Below are 22,400 nucleotides of genomic sequence, written 5' to 3' on the forward strand. Positions count from 1 at the left end.
TGGTGTTGGAAAACTTGAATATTCATACATAAAAGAACGAAACCAGACCCCTATTTTATATCACTCGTGAAAATTAACATAAAATGGGTTAAAAACAATCTTAATGAGAACTGAAAGTGTAAAACTCCTGGAAGAAGATATAGGGGGAAAGTTCCATGATATCAAGCAATGCTTTTTTGAATCTGACACCAAAAGCAAAGGCAAAAATAAGCAAGCTGGACTACATCAAACTAAAAGGCTTCTACATAGCAAATGAAGCCAACAGAATGAAAAGGCAACTTATGGGATGGGAGAAAACATTTACAAAACATGTATCTGATGAGGAGTTAATATCCTAAATACATAAAGAACTCATACAATTCAACAGTGGCAAAGAACAGAATTTAAAAACGGACAGAAGCTCTGAGTCTTCCCAAAGAAGACATACAAATGGTCAACAGGTACATGAAAATTTGTAATAATCAGTGATGGTGAAATGTAAGCAAAACTTCATGCCTTGTGCTTCAAATTTTATTCAACGTATTTTCTAAGTATGTAACAAGAAAGAAGTTGTGAAGCATACATCGTAACAATGTTAATTTCTATGTCTTGACACTACTATTAAATGATTGACTTTTCATATTGTTCACATTTTTTTATCGCTGCTTTCTTATGGCTATAATTAGAAAAAGATTTTTTTAGAATATGAAAGATTAAAAGTACCTTAAAATCACATCGGGGTTTATTGCAGTCCTTTAATATTTCCTGATCCAGGATGATAAATCCAACAACTTTCACCAGACTATTGCCAAAGAACCATCTCAAAAATCTTCCTCCAGTCATGAAGACAGAAAACCAGTGTGTCCTTGGGTATGTATTGTAAAAATGGATGCAGGCCTGTGTGACTCTCTAGGGCTTTCCCTAGTTAGCACAGTTCTATCTGGTCCCTGCCCTCTGCTCACCTAAAGCAACCTCTGCACTGGTTGGTAGGTCACATACCCCAGCTTTGAGAAAGCACCAGTAGGGGTGATTTGCCTCCTTTAATCCTAATGATTACTAGGACATTACAAAAATAAGACTTATCTGTGGGTTTATATTGTTATTAAATTAAATCTCCTGAGAATGTCAGAGTTATGCATAAACCATGGTTATTAATCCTTGCATCAATTCCAAAAGATCACTGCAAAAATAGACTGTGAATAAACCTACCACGTCATACTGATTCAGAGGGCAGTGTCACTTTCCTCACATTATAATGTGCTGCTGAGCTGCTGAGCTGTTGAGGGACGAAATGAAGGTTTCTTCTTCCCTGAGGTTCTATATTTCTCAAAACTGGAAAATTCCTTTCCAGCAGCCTTGTCATTACTACACACTTCCTGAGGCTTTATTTATCCAGCATGGTCACTATAAGAATAGGGCACTATTTATAAATGTTAGAAAATGCTCCTAGCATCCTTTTGAATTTATTCAAGACAAAGAAAATCCATCACATGAGGAGATGCACTTTCATAATTTGTGCAACTGGCAAGGAGAAGGGAGAACCATCTGCATTAATTGTCTAATGTTTTAGTCGCTTTGAAAAAAAAAAGAGGGGTAGTAATTTTAGGAAGTAATTTGCAAAGCTACTTTAAATATGGTGTTAACAATTCAAATGCATTATGTTTCAGTTTTCTGAAATGAGTCCATAAATCAAATTAAATCAAATTAAATCAAACTGAAATTGAATAGAGCAGGATCTCCAAGATTTGTCTTGTGAAATGTTGTGTTCAGCCTTGTGTTTCTGTGCTTATGTTAGCCCTTAAATCTTGGAGCTTGTATTCTTTCTGTCAAGGTCACCAGCAATCACCATAGGACCAAGTCAGATGGGCACTCCCAGGCCAACACCTCTCATCATCTCAGCAGCATTTGACCAAGCTGACCCCTTTCTCCTTGAGGAATAGCCTCCTTCCTCTCACAATCAGCACACACCCGATTTTCTCCAATTTCTCTGGCAAATGTTCTCATTCTGCCTCATTAACTCATTAACTGGCTCTTTCTCAATTCAGTCTCTAAAAGTTGCCATTACTTACATCTCAATCTTGGAGCCTCCTTCTTGCTCCATCTTACTCGCCCATGAAATCTGTGTTGCCTAATGATTAAACATCAACATGCTGAAAACTCCCAAATTTATACTCAAGTTTCCTTCTGAACTTTGGATTTCAATCTGACTTTCTTGGCAAACGTTTTTATTTGGATAACACATAGACATCTCAAACTGCACATCCAAATCCCAAATCATGATTAAGAACATTTTCCGACTTAAACTGTCTTTTTTTTTTTTTTTTAATACAATCTTTAGCAACTGAGTGAATGATACCACACCATGCAGGTATTCAATCCAAAAACCTGGAATCATTTCTGTTTTACCTTCTGCCTCACCAAGTCCTGTTGTCCTGAAACCCCAGATGGAAACAGCAATCTTTTTATAACCTAATCTTGGAAGTGACAGACCATCACTTCTGTTATGTTATGTTCACTAGAGATGAGTCATAAATCCAGACCACACATTAGGAATGGAGATTCCACATTTGGGGGTCCACATTGAGGCAGCCTACAACACTCCACCACTGTCCTAACTTGGCCAGGACTGCTCTGCTCCTGCTGTAATGCTCCAAGCTTTGCCAGTAGTGTCTCTCCTTACATGGCCTAGTGGAAACAGTTGTCGATGTTTCTCTTGGATTGCAGCACCTGGCATAGGGCCTAGCAATGATGTACTGAGTTGAATGGAACTGTCCGTCTCTAAGCCATGGTTAAGATATATAAATGGTGCTGATGGGTGGAACGAAACTGAGAAATAATACTCGTAGGTCCATGTTTCCTTTGGAGGTGATCTAATGCATTGTTTTCCTTTCATTTCCACAGTGCTTTAAAACCACCCCTCTGATTTTTGAGGAGCATGCTAGGCATCTGGAACACTCATTAATGTAATGAAAGAAGAGACAGGTAGTGAGAAATAGGCATGAATTTGTCATCCTGGCAGGGGTTTAAATGACAGTTTTCTTTTCTGTGTTTCTTCACAATTTCAGGGAACTCTCAATGAGGCCCAGAATTGCAGCAGGGAGATGAGATGAGGACACAGAAGGAAAGCCACAGGGCACTCAGGCACCAGTTGTATTATAAGAGCAACCAAGGAAAGGCAATTGCTTACCACTGCCCTCAGGTTCCCAAATAACAAAGGCCAGAAAAGGTCCAAATTAAACTGACTCCATCCTTGTAAACAAACTTTCCAGAGTGCCTGCCTGCCATTTTCCCCGTAGTGAGCCTTGTAAATAACACAGATAATCTCCTTTCACCTCTTCCAAAAGCATAGATTTCAATTACCTAGCAACACGCAGCGCCAGTTCTGCTTCCTTTCAGTGTTGAGTATGCCTCCAAACAATTATTTTCAAGCTACAAAGCATAACTGCATATGAGCTAACATTTTAAATACCACTCAAGAAGATAAAAAATAAGACGTGAGAGTAAGTGCAGAAAATCTCTTTCAATGCTCCCCTCTTCTATCAAAAATATATGGGGTCTCCCCGGTGGCGCAGCGGTTGAGCGCTGGGTTGTGAAGCTGCCCGCGGCCTCTGCGACGCCGGTTCGATCCCTGGCTGCTCCCCGGCCACCGGAGGAGGGTCCCACATGGCGCGCAGACCTCTCCTGCCGCCCGCTGCTCCCCTCAGCAGTGTACTTCGGTCCTTCTGCCTGCTCTGCTCCCCGCTCTGGCTCTGGTGAATTCTCTCACCCTCCCGCGCTTCTGACTGTACCCAGTGCTTGTATAAAAAAATAAATAAATAAATAAATAAATAAATAAATAAATAAATAAATCCTAAAAAAAAAAAAAATATATATATATATATACCGCCAAAGCCTACATTCCTAGGGAAGAAGGGCATGGTTTCATTTATTCACTCTTTCATCATAAAGTAGGTAAAGGTTTCCACTGCCTCTGAAAGTACAGCATTTCTATGAAAGCTTTCATACGCCAAAAAAGCAGAAGCAGTTACCGTGAATGCATATGGAAAATTTTTCAAGCATTCGCAGATCCCCAGGAATAGCAAACCAAATCATACCAAATAGTACATAAAACTTCACTCACATATGCTAAGAGCAGGGATGATGTCATACACATGCAGCCTGTATGACGTCATACCCCAGCAAGGAGCTGGGCAGGTCGCTCTCACTGCTTGGAGTACCCGGCGTCTCCGTGCACGTTGCTTTAAAGCAAACCTAAACATGGCGGCTGCTTTTCCATCTTTTTAGTCACAAATTCTCTTTGAATTTAGTCGAAAATCCTCTTTGAATTTCTTTGTGCTGAGAAAAAAGGTACTAACCTAGGCTTTTTTATAAAAGTGAGATGGCATAATGTGAATTTTCAAAAAGTAGGGGATTGGTGTAAGAAGCTCTACAATACATGAGAGTTCCGCTAGCTATGGGAGTCACAGCGATAGAAGACAAAAAACTCAGTCTTTCATAGAGAGATGCAAATACAGAATGGCGACAGAGAAGAAGACATCCCACTTGGACTGGGGATGAAATGAGACATCTCAGGGATGTAAAGAGTAGGAGGAATCTTAAAGGACAGCCATGAATGGATAAAAATAAACAGGGGGACTAACATTCCAGCAGATAGAAAAACAGGTTGAACGTCATGGAGGTCAGACAGAGCTTGGTGCTATCAAATCACTGCAGTTTTGCCTTGAACAAAGAATGTGAGGAAGTGCAGACAGGAGGAGCAGGAGGAGCGGTAAGCAGAGGATTGTCATGTGACTATGTGTGGAGTTTATCCAAACAACAGCAAGAAATTATAAAACATTCCAAGCCAGAGAATGCTGTGTCAGATTTTTATAGTAGAAGGAGCTCTCTAACATTGGTGTGGAGAAATGACTGGCAGGGAGAACCATTAGGGGGCTGTTATAGTAAAGAGCTAATAAATTAATGAGTGCTTAAAATAAGACAAGAAGGAAGGGATAAATTAGAAAGGCCTTCAGAATGTAAACCTGATAAGACTCAGATTAAATACAGGGTTAAGAATAAAGAAAGCACTGGAAGGGATCATGCTCAGCGAAATAAGCCAAAAAGAAAAAGAAAAATACCGGATGGTCTCACTCATAGCAGGAATCTAGAAAACTTAAATAAGGGACCAGGAAAATGAATATAAGAAAGTGAAAATCAAAATCAACAAAAAACTATGAACCAGAGACACTTTTTGGGGGTGGGGGGGGGAGGGGAAGGATTGGGGTCAGAATGGGGCGTTTGCAATTGTATGGGGGAATATAAAAATAAAATTTAATATTTAAAAAAAATAAATAAATAAATAAAAAAAAAAAGAATAAAGAAAGTCGTCAGGATGACTCAGTTTAATGGCTCAGGAAGCTGCATAGAAGATGATGATAGTCACTGAACTGAGATCAAGGAATTCCTAGGTTTCAGGGAAGAAGATGTGTTTGCAATGGGCATACTGATGTTAGAGGACTTTGGATCAATTTTGTCCGGTACCATGATCTTGGGTTTATTTAAATTAAGACACATTTTTCATTATTTAAACTCTAAATGTTCAGAAAACATTCTAAATCAGATTTTATGATCTCTGAAATTATAATACCTTCCCAAGTTCTCTACTACAACTCCCTATAATAACATCCCTCATCCAAACAGGGATGACATAGCTAGAGGAACAAATAATGGAGACTATCTTAGCTTGAAGATACAGCTTGCCCTGTTGGGTTAGCTGTTCATTTCATACTCTCTTATATAGGACAATCTTGAGCCATGTAAATTTGGAAAAAAACCTGAATTTTACATGACTTTTACTTATTAAATGTATTCCACGTGCCAGTCCCTATTTAAAGTGTTTGCTTTAACCAATAAGAAGCAGCTACAAGTTGCTCTCTTTTAGTATCTAAATTTTATTTCCAAGGGAGATTAGCACTACAATTATGAACTCTGACTATATGCATGTAAAATTGAGGTCCCAATGGAAAGGGAAATATACTCTTTTCTCTGTTTAGAAGAAAGCAAACCCAAAATCCTGTCCACACATCCAACATTTTAGATACTGATATACCAAGACAACTAAGATCCCAAAAAGTTCATAATTAAAATTGTTTTGTAGGCAAAGTGATAAAATCCAGTCATCAAGTCTCCCATTCATAATCCTGCAAGTTGCAACAGTAATGTGAACCCAATAGTAATAATTCAATAGAGAAACTCTCAGGTTTCTAGAGTCAATAGTTCCTGATGCTATCATTGCCTGTCCTTTGAAAGAAGTCATTACCTCCTATATCACCATAGGTAACTGGAATACTGAAATATTGTCTGAATAATGCCTTCAAAATTGAAGGCAGTTAAGTCCTGAGGTTTTTTTCTTTACTAAGGACCCAGGAAGTAGAAACCCTGCATGAATTGTCTGGTCTCCTAGAGTTCAGGCATACTTAAGCTGTGCTTGCTGGGAAAGTAACTTTTGGTCCCAGATAAAAGGAAGCATGTACTGACCTGCCACCCCAAGTTTAGATTAAGTCCCACCAGAACCCTGACTGATCTCATCAGTAACTATGCATATATATTTGTTCACCCTCTAAGCCAGGTTTCCTGCTAAGATTATTGATATCAATTTGTAAAGAATCCCGGACAACTCATTCACATGTGAAAGAACATATTCACTGTGGTCTTTGCAAAGCACACACCTCCCCTAATACTGGATAACCTTGTTGGCTGTTTCCCAGAATTCTCAGTTGCACTCATGAGAAGACAAAATCATCACTTAACTAGTTTAATCTCTACCCTTGGTTGGTCATTCAAACATCAGTCTATAATATGAAGTGTATATCTGAAATTTAGATGCAGTGGTTTGGGGAGAAAAATTAATACTCAGTGGTCAGATGGACTTACATGAGAATTCTGCCTCATCACTTACTAGTTATGAGATTATGGACATCTCTTAACCTGTCAGAGTTTTAATTTTCTTGTCTGCAACACAGACATTTTTTATTGCAATTCATAGAGAATGACTCTGGTTAATTTGGGAGAAAAAGAATTATCCTTTTGGAAGGATAATAGGTAGTGTATGGAATCGTTGGAACACTGGAGGGCCAGGCAGGAACTAAAGACAGTCAGGTGGCAAGCACTATGGCCAAGATCTCAGCAGAAGAACAGCCTGGTCAGGGTGACACAGCTCTGCAGCTAGACACTGGGCCGAGCCAGTCACTGCCATCTCCAGTTACTGGGTACTGCGCCAGCACTGCCACAACTGTATCCTGCTCTTGGCACTACTGCCAACAAACATTTGATGCCACCACCACAGCAATGAATTCTAGCCCCTTCATTGTGTCCAAAGTCCCAGCAAAGGCTTCTGCTTGTCTGAGGTTTGGTCACTTATCCATGTCCTGCTAGCAGGGTTCACAAGAATAAATATTCACTTGCTCTTTCTTGTAGTGAGACCAAGGAGCTGCCTCCTACTGAAACTCACACAAACTTAGGAAGAGGGTAAGAATGTTGACTTTGGCCTGTATGGAAGACAATATGGAAGTTTCTCGATTAAAAATAGATCTACCAATCAGATCCCACAATTCTACTTCTAGGTATCTACCTGAAGAATGCAAAAACACTACTTCAAAAGGATACGTGCACGCCTATGTCTGTTGCAGCATTATTTATTATAGGCAAGTTATAGAAACAACCTAAGTGCCCAGCGACAGGAATGGGTTAGGAAGATGTCGTGTATATATACACCATGGAATACTACTCAACCATTAAAAAAAAAAAAACAGATTAACTCTTGCCATTTGTGAGAACGTGGATAGAACTGGAGGGGAGAATGCTAAGCTGAAAGAGAAAGACAGTGTATGGTTTCACTTATTTGTGGACTAAAGAAAAACAAAACAAAGGGTCAGACAAAACCAAGCCAAAAACCAACCCTAGAAATCTGTGTGTAAAATTGAAAGGGGGGAGAGGGATAGCAAAACAGGGAGAGGGGCAAATGGACCACGGTGCCTTGGTGGTGTGGCAATGTATATCTGAAGAGGTGGAGCCTATACCTGTGCTCTGATTATTTGCCTCTTTCCTCCCAGCTCCATCCACCCCAGAAACCACTAATCTTTTCCTATTGTCTTCATAGTTTTGCCTTTACATTGTTGTAAACCAATGTAACCTCAATGGAAAAAAACAAGAACAACAAAACTTCACTATAGAGGATCATACTTTTCTTTCAAAGATATTTTTATGACTTTTACTTGATCATAAAATGACATCTGTAGTTGTTGACTATGTGTATAAATATCCCTCAATCAAAACATGAATTGAATAATATTATTGTACCTGACTACATAAATTCTTTTTTTAACTTATTTTTTAGAATAGATGACTGGATCAAGAAGATGTGGTACATATACACAATGGAATATTACTCAGCAATTAAAAAGATAAACACATGCAGTTTGCAGCAACATGGATGGAGCTAGAAGGGATCATGCTCAGTGAAATAAGTCAGAAAGAAAAATACCAGATGGTCTCACTCATAGCAGGAATTTAGAAAACCTAAATAAGGGACCAGGAAAAAGACTAATTAATACAAAGTAAAAATCAAAATCAACAAGCAACTATGGACCAGAGACACACTGGGGGGGGGGGGAGTGGAAGGATTAGGGTCAAAATAAGGGGCGGTGCAATTGTATGGGGAATATAACCAAAATGAAAATGCATACATTGTGCAAAAATGAAAAGTGATGTAAGAATTATATAAACTAAAATATTAAAAAAAGAATAGTTTTAAGTTTACAATAAAACTGAGAAGGTAAAGAGATTTCCCCTTCACTAACTTACCCCACATATGAATACCTTCTCCATTACCACATCACTCACCAGGATGGTACATGTTTTACCAAGAATGAATTTGCACTGACACATTACAATCACTCTAAGTCCAAAATTTCCAGGGTTCATTCTTGGTATCATACATTCTATGGGTTTGGATCAACCCATATAGCCATCATTATATCATACAGAGTATTTTTACTACCCGAAAAATTCTGTGTGCTCTGACTATTCACCTCTTTCCTCCCAGCTCCACCCACCCCCAGAAACCACTGATCTTTTCCTACTGTCTTCATAGTTTGGCCTTTTCTACAATGTCAGGTAGTTGAAATCATACAGTTGCAAGCCCTTTCAGATTGGCTCTTTCTCTTAGTAATAGCAGTTAAGTGTCCTTCACGTCTTCTCAAGACTTGATAGCTCATTTCTTTTCAGCAATGAGAAATATTCCACTGTCTGGATGTGCCAGTTTAATTATTCACTCACCTAGTGGATCATTGCTTCTCTGTCAGTGACTAATTGAAAACAGTGTTTTGGTTGCTTCCAAGTTTTAGCAATTATGAATAAGGCTGCTATGAACACCTATGTGCAGGTAAATACCAAGGAACATGATAACTGCATTGTATGGTAAGACTATGTTTAGCTTTGTAACTTCAGCATCTTTGAACAGTAGCTACATTTAGGACTTTGCACAGAATTTTCAGGCTGATTTCTTGATATTGTCAGTGGGGCCGGATGAATCAGAAAGAAGTGCTGATTTGAGGACAAGGTAAACAGGTTAGAGGTCTCAGAGAATCGTTTCACTGTCCCTGTAACACACTGGAGTATCAAATAGACAAGGGTGGTACCTAGAGAAGCAGTGTAGTCCATCTGTGGGGGCAAGAAGAGAAAGATGTGAAAATGTGACATGCTAAATGAATGACTCAAAAAATAATTGTTGTGATGAGTGGGAGTCCTGGCACACCCCTCTTATCTGCTCGTTAGAGGCCAATTTGGATCTTCTACCATTTGGCTGTCAGATCCCCTTCTTCCTGATTTATGCCTATGGTAACTGTTCTATGAACTCATCTACAGGCTCTCTTGCCTTCCATTGGGTCTGGCCAATGCCAGAATTAAAGGTTCTCCCATGATGTTACTGTATTCCTCAAACAAAGATCTTAGCTCCTATTACGAAGCTCATCTCAACACAGTCATCATTGCCTTCAGTTTCCAGTAACTGGTTTTATGGAGGTGGTTAAGAGCAACTGTTAGTAGTTCACAGCTTCTGCACTTTTTCTTGAGTTCTTGGCATCTTCTACCTTTGTGTATCTCCCTTCATTTATTTGAGTGGGTCATCTACTTAGTGTTGGGACCCAGACAGCAGGCTCAAGACATACAGGCTATAAATCAACCATTTCAATAGGCAGTTTTTCTTTTTGGAAGTTCCTGCTAATATATAATTAAATACTCCACTTTCTACATGTGCTCATTTTTCACATTGGAAATCTGGTATTCATTTAGACTTTATGATCAAGTCCTTCCGATTGATCTTTGCATATCTGTCTCAAATCCATCTTCTCTCCATCAATTCTATTGCAACCCAGTGTCCCTTGGGAACAAAGACAATGGCCTCACAGCTGGTCTCCACTCTGAGAAATGAGCTTAACTATCCATTAGCAAAATGGCCCCAGGTGACCATTTAGGCTATGTTCCCATGGAGAACTCCCAAACTGGCATAAACCTGTTCCCACTGCTGAATCACTCCCTTTACAGCCCTTGCTTCCATTGTCCATTTCCCCACCTTCTTTATCCTGCCAGTATCATCACCTGTTGACTGACTAACTCTCTTCTCAATACATCCACTTGGCTTGCTAGTGTCATGTTTCATTTTCTCTTCTGGAATGCTACTTCCTTGGACTTATATATCACTAACAAATACCCTTTCCTCCCCCAAACCCCAAAATAAACCTAACCATTCAACATCTGTCATTTGGGAAGTTGAGAAGTTCCCAAGGGGGTAAAAAACCCACACCAGGTTATATGAGTACAAATCAGTGTCAATATAACTTTATAGCAAACAATCTCAACTGTCTGCTCTCATCCTCCATAATAAGTTTGAAAGCTTCATTTCACCTAATGCTTTTTAGAGATAGTAGAGGAAGGATCAGTGAACTCTGCCATCCCGTCAACAAATTTCCCTATTCATCCTTTCCTGACCATGGTCCATTATAAGACCTTATGCTCAGATTCCAGTCACTCCTGCCTTCCTTGAGAACTTGCACTATTATCTCTCTTCTTTCCTGTGTCTATAACCTCCTTCATGGCACATGTTAAAAATAAATAAGGGCCTCCCTGGTAGCACAAGGGGTTAAACACAGCACTGCGAAGCAATCTGCAGCCTCTGCAGCATGAGTTTGATCCCCAGCCATCCAGGGAGCTAACCACATGGCACAGCAGACCTCTCCTGACTCACCCACTCCTCCCCTCAGCAGTGTATTTCAGTCAGTCTGCCTGTTCTGTTCCCCACTCTGTCTCTGGTGAATCCTCTCACCAGAGGATTCTGGTGAGAATCCTCGCCCCTGCCTGCACCTCTGGCCTGTACCCCGGCTCTTGCATGCATAAATAAATAAATCTTTTAAAAAATAAATGAAGATTTCTGTCTTCATCCAACCTCTCCCTCTAGCTGCTGCTAAACTTTGTCCTGTCCTTTATAGTCACTCTTTTACAGAGAAATATATTCACACGCTGTCTCCATGCACACGCCTTATTCTATCTTCAATCTATCTACCACTCTGGTTTCTCAGCACACTCTCCATTTCTCCCTGACACTCCTTTTTATCAAAGCCATTACTTTATATGACTTCTGTGTTGCTTTCTCACAGGAGAGAAGAGAGATAATAATGCAAGTTCTCAAGGAAGGTAGGAGTGACTGGAATCCTGAGCATAAGGTCTAGTAATGGACCATGATAAGGAAGGGATGAATAGGGAAATTTGTGGACGGGATGGCAGAGTTCACTGAACCTTCCTCTACTATCTCTACTTGACCTCTCAGTAGCATCCAACATGCTTCTGGAAAGCATACTTTCCTTCTGAACATGGCTCTTCTTTTCCTTTAGCCTTGGTGACATGTTACTTAAGTCTCTGACTCACCAGCTGCTATTTATCAGTCTGTTTTTCTAGTTCATTATTTTTACTTATTTTTAAAGTCTGCAATGTTAATGGCTCAGCCACATGGCTTGCTCTCCTTCCACCTTCTCCCCTAAGCATAATTGATTCACTACTTTATAGCTCTAATTGTATAGCACTATTTATAGCTCTACATTCTCATGGCTTTTCACTGCTCTTAGGATGAAGTTCCCACCGAGCCATACAAGATCCTGAATGGCCTCCCCTCCCTGCCTCTGTGGCTTTTACCCTTACTTTCTGTACTGCAAACACAGTGACCTTTCATTTCCATCACATGGCCCTATTACTTCATGTCCTGAGTCATTTCCACATTCTTTTCCCATTACCTGGTACGATCCACTCCCAGACCTCCCAAATTTGGCTGCCTGACTCTTACTTATCCTGCAGGCCTCAGCCTCAATCACACTTACTCAGGGAAGCATTTCTTGAGCCTTCAGACCAGGTTGAATAATTCTTTAATATATTTTTAGAGTACAATGTATCTCTTGAGAGTATAACTTAATTTTTCATGTGATTTTTTTAATATTCACTCCTTCACTGGACATTAAACTCTATTGCATGTTTCTGAATATCCAGCAATGCATTCACTCCTTGAACAACAAATTTCTTTTAAGAGTTCCTCCCAATTTTATAAAGTGTAGGCCCCCAAAATATTGATGTGCTTCTAATTGCTATGCTAAAATTTAATGGGGAATGCCATTCTATTTTTGAAAAAATAGCTCCTCCAATTTTTGGACTCCACAGGAGTTTTTTGGAAAGGGCAATCCATATGACATGTTTGACCCACTGTCTGCTGACCAGTGAGAAAGAGCATTAGGTCACTGCCCTTTGTGATAACAGGAAGGAGCCCTTTGTGTGAGAGGTGGTGCCGGCCAGATGTGTGAGAGGTGGTGCCAGCCAGCAGCACTAACCTGGCAACATGCTGACTCCAGCAGGAATGAGTCTGGTCTCAAAAGCTACTGTGCAGCCAAACCCCTATGCCTAGTTCAAGATGCGGCTCAGAGTGGTGTAACTGGCTCTCTGAGCCTACGTCTCAGCATCCTGGCCAGCTTCTGAGAGAAAGCAGCACAGATACCAAAGGTGGGAAGGCAAGCTTAATTGCTGGCAGAGTGTATTTTATTAAAGCGGAGAAGCCATCAGTCCCGATAGCTTCAGAAAGAACCCAAATAACTGGCTGGCACCCAGTCCCCACTTGCTGCATCTGAATCCACCTGCTATTGTAAGGAATAGATTCCTTTGTATTATGGGATGGAAAGCCATTGGGTTTCTGCTGCAAGGAACAGGACAGGCCAGCAGCCTCCTGTGGCACATGTAGGACCTACTGCAGTTCTCATCATGTCTACACGGCACTCTCCATGGGCTTCTCTTGGCCAATGATTATTTTTGAACCAACACTCTCCCTCAACTTCTGGTTTGATTTTTCCCTCAACAGAGTTCAGTTCTCCTTAGCTTTGCCCAGTTCCGTTGTCACCTTCAGGCTCAGGTTGTGGTGGAATTTGAAATAATGGATAATTTCCCAGGGTCACTGGTCTACTTAAAATTAAAAACAATGGCCACCATCAAGTCTTGTTCTATATTTTAGGGAAAAGGGAGAAGATGATAGACAAGACTCACTCACTATTCCTCCTTCTTGGCATTTGAGTGAAGAAGCCACTTGCGTGGCTCACTTTGGGCTTCCCTTCATGGAGGGTTATTACTGATCCTGAGTTGAACTTCAGCTCAAAAACTTACAGTGATATCAAAATTTCCAGGAACTTCACTGACTTAGTGCTTCTTATGGAAATGACAGGTATGCATAATGTTCATCCTGTTAATGTCCAAATGCAGGATGCTAATCTTACTGATATCTAAATGTCATAAACTTCCCATGAAATACACAACATTTACAGAATATTCTTAGAGGAGAAATCTATATTGCTTCTAGTTAAATTACATTAGAATAATTTTGATTTCAATTTAAGGACCCAGACTCATACCAGCCAAACATATCCCTACCCCAACTTTATTAATTTTAAAAGCAAGGAAGTTTGATTAGTAAATTTGGTCTTGCACATTATTTTTGTTAACAATAGGTGAAGGACACCAACAACCCTAGTTTATCTGGTCCTAACAGGTAGTAATCTAAGAGGGAAGAACTTATTTTCCATTAGGTCCAATAAAAGATCAGGGAGATCTTGGATTGGCCAGTTTGAGTCATAAACCCATCTCTGAACCAATCACTTACACAGGTAGGAAAGGGATTTAACATAGAAAGTTTTTGCAAAATTCATAAAAGCATAATCTATACCCCAGGTATTAAAAATGCATGGACTTTAATAAGTAAAAAAGAAAAAAAAGGAAATAATATCAAAGGGTATGTAGTGAAAAATTAATTTTGCTCTTGCTCTGGACACTGAATATTTTATTACCCAAGGCAGCAGTTACTTACTTAGAAAATAAATATATTTATAAAATAAATGTTAATTTATATTTGTAAACCTATCAATCTAACCACAATAAACATGTTACTTACTTTAGTTTTTTCTAAAACTATTTTTCTATGTAAGTTTCTCCAATGACAGCTCAGGGTTTAGCATAGTAACATATGCAATATACTATTTCCCTGAAACATCATAATAATATATGAATTTGTATGCATGCCAATTTATTCTTAAGTTCACTTTTTACATATCAAAGTGATATATAAACATATTTTTAAAGTTCTCCTTCATTTCCTGCTCCTAAATGGGGACTCTTTTTAAAGTATTTCCCTTTTTTTGTAACTCCCTTTATCTAGATTGCTTTCTTGATTTTTAACAATGAAACATTTTAAACTACCAAATGAAGTCAATGTACTGTGTCCTCTACTATTTTTTTTGTCTTTGTGGATTTGAATTAGGGAGAGAGTATTTCCTTTAGTACTATTTCAAGAAAGACACATTCAAATCACACAATCTTCAGGAAGTGTGTTTATGTGTAGAAGGTAAGGGAGAGGGGAAAAAGGTAAATTCTTGTCTTCACAGTAGGAAGTAATAGCTAATGCCAAGAGCTGGAAAAAAAAATCAAGAAATAACAAGACAAGCATGCTGTTTAGGAAAATGCAGGTAAGCAGAAAAAAGACGAATTAACCATTTTTGCCTCTGAGACTTTAAAATAGACTATCAAACACTCCTATAATATTTTTAGCCCTGTCCCTATCCCCACTTCCAGAAGTACCTGTTACTTCCAGTCCCTGGGCTCTCTGAAAATTCTATTGATATGGTACCAGCAGGTTTCCCCCGGCTTTCTCCAAAAGCAGCCCAGGGTTTAGCATGATCAATTCTGCTAAGTCTTTTCCTATTCAGCCACGTTCTTGTAAGCTTTCAACCCAAAATTGCTACTGTGTCCTCTACTATTCTTTTTGTCTTTGTGGATTGAATTAGGGAGAGAATATTTCCTTTAGTACTATTTCAAGAAAGACACACATTCAAATCACACAATCTTCAGTTTTATCTGCAAATAATTAACCTGATTTTTCAAGTAACCCCTTGTTGTGAACTATCTTCCATGCTATTAAATATTTTTCTGCATCATGACTTGAAATATTTTAAATGTTCCATTATCTAGATGTAATATACTTAATCTACCTCCATTGTTGACTATTTCCATTTTCAATTTTTGATATGAAAAATTACAACCAAATTAATAGCTGAATTCCTATAAATGAATTCATGAAGCCAAAGAATGAAGAGCCACAATCACAGGGAGAAAATAATCTTAAAACAATGAGGTAAGGGCAATGATGGAGGTGTGTGCAATTTATTATGGAAGCTGAGGAGGCAGATTTGATGCATCTTTGGGAAGGTATGGAATTTTTGGTCTGGGATGGCTCCTAGGAGGTGATGATAATTAAACTGAGATAGGTGTTAACTGGTGGGAAGGAGGGGAACAGCATTCCAAGAGGGTGGAATAGTATGAGTAATTCATGGAAACAAGGAACTATCAGTATGTCATTTTAGGAAGGCTGGAGTAAGTTTTTCTGTGATGACAACTTCCTGAAGGCTTTGAGCAGGACAAGCTATATGAAAAGAGATCCGAGGATGATGAGAACAAGGTGGAAAGAACAGACACAGACTCTCACTGTCATTCAGTGACGAATGTTTAAAAAGGAGGCTGGGGCCCTCCCTGGTGGTGCAGTGGGTTGAGTGCAGTGCTGTGAAGCTGTCTGCAGCCTCTGCAGTGTGGGTTCAATCCCGGCTGGGCCAGCGAGAATCCCACATGGTGCGGCAGACCTCTCCTGTCTTGCCCGCTGCTCCCCACAGCAGCGTATTTCGTCAGTCTGCCTGTTCTGTTCCCGGCTCTGTCTCTGGTGAATCCTCTCACCCTCCCGCACCTCTGGCCTGTACCCCAGCTCTTGTATAAAAATAAATAAATCTTAAAAAAATAAAATAAAAATAAAAAGGGGGCTGGGATAACATGATAGAATCAAAGGAAGGGGAGAAATCAAGGACTATACACTGGCACAATCTGTAGGAATTGGCAATGGGTTGGATGTGGGGGATGGAGTGAGAGATGAGGAGGAGTCACAGTTAGAGACACCCAGGTTCCCAGGTTTCTGGTTTGAGCACAGGAGAGGTAGTGAACTGAATCAAAGACCTGGAAACCTACACACAGGGCAAACAGTGACGGTTGCAAAAGGCATCTGGTATTGTCCTTCTGCCACTGTCTTAAAAGGGATTCTAAAGGGATTTTCTTTCCCTTGTTCCTCCAGCCCTACGCTTGCATTACCAGCCTAAGTGGACACTCACCAGCTGCTGGTGTCCATCACTGCCGCCAAGTCTGAGAATTCCTGATTATACTTAGAGCCGGTGGAGCTGCTGACACAAACAGTCATTAGCAGACGACCCTTTTGGAACAAACTATGCTTTAAAATGTAAACTGTGGGGGCATTTTCCTTGCATTGTCCAGAAAGAACTTTCTCCTGCCTGAGTCTGGATTAATCATGAGAGAGCTCGTCAACATTCCACTGGTACATATTCTTACTCTGGTTGCCTTCAGCGGGACTGAGAAACTTCCAAAAGGTTGGTCTGAGCAATCTTGTCTTCTTGCTGCTTTGTCACAGTCTGAAGTGCTTGTGTGTGCTCTGATCACAGTGGATTGATCTATGGCAGCCTTGGGCTTTATGTGGGGAAGTAGGAGTGGAATCCGCGGAGAGGGTGAAAACTGTATAAATGCACAATTGATCAATGATCTCCTTTCTACTGACATTCCCTTCCCATAAGTTCTGCAATTGGAAGTCTAGCCATGCAGTGCATGCAGAGCCCTCAGTTCTAGAGGAAAAATAAGCAGGTAGACTGCAAGTTATCAAGGTCTGTTTTATGTGTATGTCAGAGTGCAGGGTGGTCTAAATGGATGATGAAAACCATTTCATGTCAGGTTAACTAGGAACATAATCAAGCCTCTCCCAGAGTGTTTTCTTCTGAACAAAAATAATTTCTACTTTCAGATTTTGTTTTGAAGAACTCTTACTAAATATCTTAGTTCTTAAAAATTGAGAATTAGAGAAAGATACACACAATTTGCCTATGTCCTAGCAGCTTAAAGACAACGGGCTCGATAACTTTGAGGCTGGAGTCATGATTTGGCTTGGCAAGAGATTGCAAAAGTTTTTTTTCAGAGTCTTTGGAATGTACCGGAAATAACACCACCTCAGGGAAAAGGAAAGCAACTTAAGAAACCGACAAACACCTGTTGCAGTAGCAAGAATGTCCACAGTGACATGGTTTCTGGCCAACGTATTATGAAACTGAGACTAGTATTTCAAATCAGGAAGGCTGATTTGACCAAGGCTTCACTGAAATCTTTTTTAAAGGACATGAGAAAGCAGACTGAATGGTATCAATTAAAGAGTTTTCAAATTAAATGTATTGTAGTAAAGTAGAAAAAGGTCTGTGTTTTATAACACACTCAAGTTTCCCTTTATATTACCTACCAAAGAACTGTGTATTGTGTAGGTAAGTGAAGGTATCATCTGCATGGGGACTGGAAACATAACTTAGATTTTGTGGTCCCCAAACTTTCTGGAGCCACAGGTCAACAATTCATATGCTAGTAAGACATGACTTCCTCCTCAGACAGTTTGGCTTCACAGATTTGTGTTTGTCTTCTTGCTTTCTTTTCCTATTTCACAAGAGCAGAATGGCACCTACAAATGTAGTTCAATGTTTAATTGCCTACTAACACTGGTATCTCCAGATAAAAGAGAATCTGGATCTTTCCAAACATCTAATAATAGTCAGAAAGACTTAACATTGGCTTCCTGATCATACAGCGGATGTCCGGTAAGGCAGCACCTGGGTGTAGGATTTATGGATTGTTCTAAGTCGTGTTGTATGTGTGTGTGTGCCATTCTAAATAATGAAGTTACATAAAAATAAGACGGTTTAATGCTAAAAATTTACTAATATTCAGTCTTAGAAGGAGTAGGACAAATTGGAACTTGGTACACACATTCACACACAAAACAACCTCCCCGGAGGAATAACTCCTAACTTACATGATTATATAAAATGGTATTCATTTCTCCAAACTTTATAGCTAAAGCCCCTAATTCAAATGCACACTATCCCTATTTTGAAAACTTTAAAATATGATGGCATATAGGTAACAAAGTAAATATCCTGATTTCTAAATAATCATTTTGTTAATCAGTTTTGTTTATAATTTATTTACTGCTATGGTTAGATTGTAAAATCAAAAAAAACTCCAAGGCAGCAAAACAAACATTCATTTACTATACATGAGTTCTGAAAATAAACTTTCTCATAAAAACACAATCCTTTTAATTTTAAATATTGAAGTGCATAGGATATATTGGTACAAAATCCCACAATAATACGCTATTATTTTAATACTATTAAAAGTAATGTTAAAATTTCCCACAGTTGTTATCTCTGGGCAGAAGGCAAAAATATTTTTTTTTAAGATGTTCTAACTTTTTCCCAAGTCTTTTATCATGAACAAATCAAGGAATTTGCACAGTAATGTACTGCAAAATAGACTCACAGATTTAAAATAGTGCAAAAGCATTCCATATTCTTATTTGTCAGTACCACTTCCTCTACAAAATTAATAATTTTGTAGAATTAACAGTTTGTTGCTTTAGTTTTAGTTTAATGAGACTGCTAATGTTCAAAGAAAAGGAGAAAACTGTCTCTGAATGGTTTTGATCAGGGATATTTTCAATGACAAGCTCAATGTCACAATCCACAAGAAGGAGAATTTTATAAGCACTTAAGAATGAAAGTAGCCAGGTTTCACCAAAAACTCACATAATCCAATAACCACATAATCTAACTGTTTAATAATTTATTGGGGACTATTAAGTGTATGGTGGGATTTAGGTTCTTGAAGGTAGACGAGTTCTTGTGAGCAGTAGTTTGCTTAATAGGCATGAACTGTCCAAATCCCACATTTGAAATGATCCCATTTATTATCACATCTAGACGCTTTTGACTCCAAATAATGTATCATTAGATATATTTGAGTAACCTCCTCTTCTGCATTGTATGTTTACAGACATAGGATTCACATGACTAACTCAGAGCAGGCACAGCTGTTATTGAAATCCAGGACACCAAGTCCTGGGTGAAAGTTTTAAATTGACATACATTGAAAGAGTAACTCATTGTTTGTTTGGAAAAACATAGTTGCTTTAAATATCGTTGACCTTAGAGAACAGAAAAAAGACCAGAAATGTCGAGATTTCAATCATATTTTTAAAAGTGAAGTGAGCAACCGGCCTTGAGTGGAACAGGCCTTGAGGTCACTAGGGAAGTAACAAGTGAGGAGTGAGTAGAGGGCCAAGTGGTCCTAATCAGGAAGATCAAGAGGCGTGGACTAAAGAATGCCCAAGGGTTACCCCGCCAGCTGAGGACCCGGCTGGAGCTAGGGGCTACACCTTTCTGGTGGTCCTGGTCTGTATGGTTGTTCTGCTTTATCCCACAAAGTACTAACATGCACATAGGAGCAAGGACATATGATTTGAATAATTCAGAACTGGGACATTCCAGGGTCAGTTCAGGTAAAGGAGCAGAGTAAGGAGTTAAGATTATATGGGAACATACCATGCAGGCTGGATTGAATAATACAGAAAGTGAAGCAAGGACATTTAAGGTCTGGAAGAGAATGTTAATATCAAGTTCCTTTTCCTACTCTCCAATGTCCTGTGTGTCCTGAGGTCAAGCACTAAGTTACTGTGAGCCTTTGTGTCCTCATAAAATAAAGAAGTGTTTTCCCATGCTCAACATATAATGTTATTTATGACGTTAAGGGTTGTCAATCATTGGTGTAACGATCACTCCTGGGTAACATGCACATTTTAGATCTGTCATAAAAACATATCAAAACCTAAAGAAATGTCCCAGGACAGTCAATTCTAGAAATTTGAACATGCTGAGCCAGAATTCCTACTTACCTGAACCCAGTGCCGTTCCTGAATTCCAGGACCAAGAATGTGTTCTATGACAAAGAATTAATGATACAGAATTAGTAAATGATTATGCAGATTACCAATCAACCATACAAGTTAGAAGACAAAAACGCCATAAAAAATGACTTATTTTATTATATCACCAGTAGTATAAATCTGCCAGTTTCTAAGATATGCCAAGTGATAAGCAAGACAGAATATCTTCTTTCTTTGCGGAGATTTGAAAAATTTCCAACACTGAAGTATTGTCTCTTGCTGAAAAAACAGTACTGTATTCATGATGTTAGAGAAACATGAATAATATTTCAAGTCTGATCTCTAATTTTATCAAAACAGAAAGGAGAAAATACACCTGACTACATTGTTTACTCAATCCTTTGCGCAGACATATCATCAAATATTCGATAAGAAGGTGGTAGTCAATGGCCCTGAATTAGAGCCCATAGAATACAAAGAAACATCATGTCCTTTTCATCAAGCAGCTAGTATTCAAGTTAAGCTACTCTTGATGTTCAGAGAAATGTTGCATTCATTTTCATGTATTTGTTATTCATGTGATCCTTGGATTGAGGGAAGAAATAGTGCCCTAGTTTCAAACAGGCTCTGGCTGAGATGAAAGCCGGATAGTAGAATGAAAGTAAACAAGAGGCAGTCTGCTGAGTCAACAAATGTCACCAAATAAAACTATGTGACTGTGTCAGTAAAAATTTGAAAGTAAATTAGTTTGGATAATTTTGGATTATGGGCAAATTGTCCTGAATAAACTATATTCTGCCTAGAAAAATTGATGTTGATGTAAATCTTTTCTCCCATTTTTAGCTGAATCAATACTATGCTGAAGACATGGTGTAGCTCAGCGTTAAAAGGAATTTTAAACCAACTTATGGGCTTGTAAAGTTCAGCTCTACTACTTCCTATTTTTGTTATGCTTTGACAAGCTTATTTACCAATTTTAGCCTCCACTGTTCATCTGCCAATGAAAACGACAGAATGTGCCTTCATGCTTTATTGGGAAATTTAAAGGAGCTAATGCAAAGCACACAGCAGATTCTTAATCAATTTTAGATGCTAAGATAATTGAAAACAGTGTTAAACCACACATGAGGCTGTCAAACCACTGAACATTATGGGAGGGTGTTCACATATTTCTCTATACCTAAGTTCGTCAAGACATTCAAACAATTTATTCCTTTGATCTTAACTGGTTGCAACAGAGTCGATGACACCTTGGGGAGATAATATTAATAGCATGTTACTTCTGTCACCTCTGGATCTATGTATTAGAAGGAAACTAATGAATCAAATTTATATTTATTTATTTTATTTATGTATGCATACAAGAGCTGGGGTGTAGGCCAGAGGTGCAGCTGGTGAGAGGATTCACCAGTGACAGAGTGGGGAGCAGAACAGGAGGTTCTACTGAAATACACTGCTGAGAGGAGCAATGGGTCAGCTTGTGGGTCAGCTCCATGAAGAGAGATTGAACTTAAGCCACAGTGGCTGGTGATAGCTCGATAGCGCTGAGACAAACCCTGCACCATCAGCGAGGCACAGGTTTATTTTTTTAATAATACATCATAATTAAGAATGATTTGCAAAACACAAAATACACAAAAGCTTAAAATAAAGAAAGCCATCTATTCTTCCAGAACTATTAACACGTTGGTACATTTTCATCTACTTTGTCTATATAATCCATAAAAATGCATTAAAATAAAATTATTTATACAATTCTACTGCCTGCTGTTTTTAATACTAAAGCAAGAGCACGTTAAATATTGGTGCTTTTCTTGCCCCTTTCTTTTGGGTGCAAGTCATTTCCTATAAAGATCACATATTTTAGTAACTTTATTTATCCATGTCTTTATTTTGTCTTCATTTAAAAAAAATGATTATCTAAACTGGCTATAGAATTCTAGGCTAACAGTTATTTTATTCTTAGACTTTTTGAAAAAGATATTAGTCCACTGAATTTTGG

At 38.9% G+C, this 22,400-nt stretch overlaps 1 protein-coding gene across 6 annotated transcripts in view; it reads left to right on the forward strand.

Moving 5' to 3' along the window:
* Positions 1 to 16,893: 16,893 nt before the first annotated feature.
* The window catches only part of MUSK (muscle associated receptor tyrosine kinase), a 75,107-nt gene continuing 69,600 nt past the window's right edge, over positions 16,894 to 22,400 (forward strand). For 3 of the 6 annotated variants that reach the window (XM_037494381.2, XM_037494379.2, XM_037494382.2), the window contains exon 1: positions 16,894 to 17,012. In XM_037494381.2, coding sequence (XP_037350278.1) covers positions 16,934 to 17,012 — 79 coding nt within the window. In that variant the 5' untranslated portion in view covers positions 16,894 to 16,933. The remainder of the gene's footprint in view (positions 17,013 to 22,400) is intronic. The other 3 variants (XM_037494376.2, XM_037494377.2, XM_037494380.2) reach the window with 1 other exon arrangement.

This window comes from Talpa occidentalis, unplaced genomic scaffold (assembly GCF_014898055.3).
Source record: "Talpa occidentalis isolate TD23 unplaced genomic scaffold, MPIMG_talOcc4v2.1 talOcc4.7, whole genome shotgun sequence".
Classification (NCBI taxonomy): domain Eukaryota; kingdom Metazoa; phylum Chordata; class Mammalia; order Eulipotyphla; family Talpidae; genus Talpa; species Talpa occidentalis.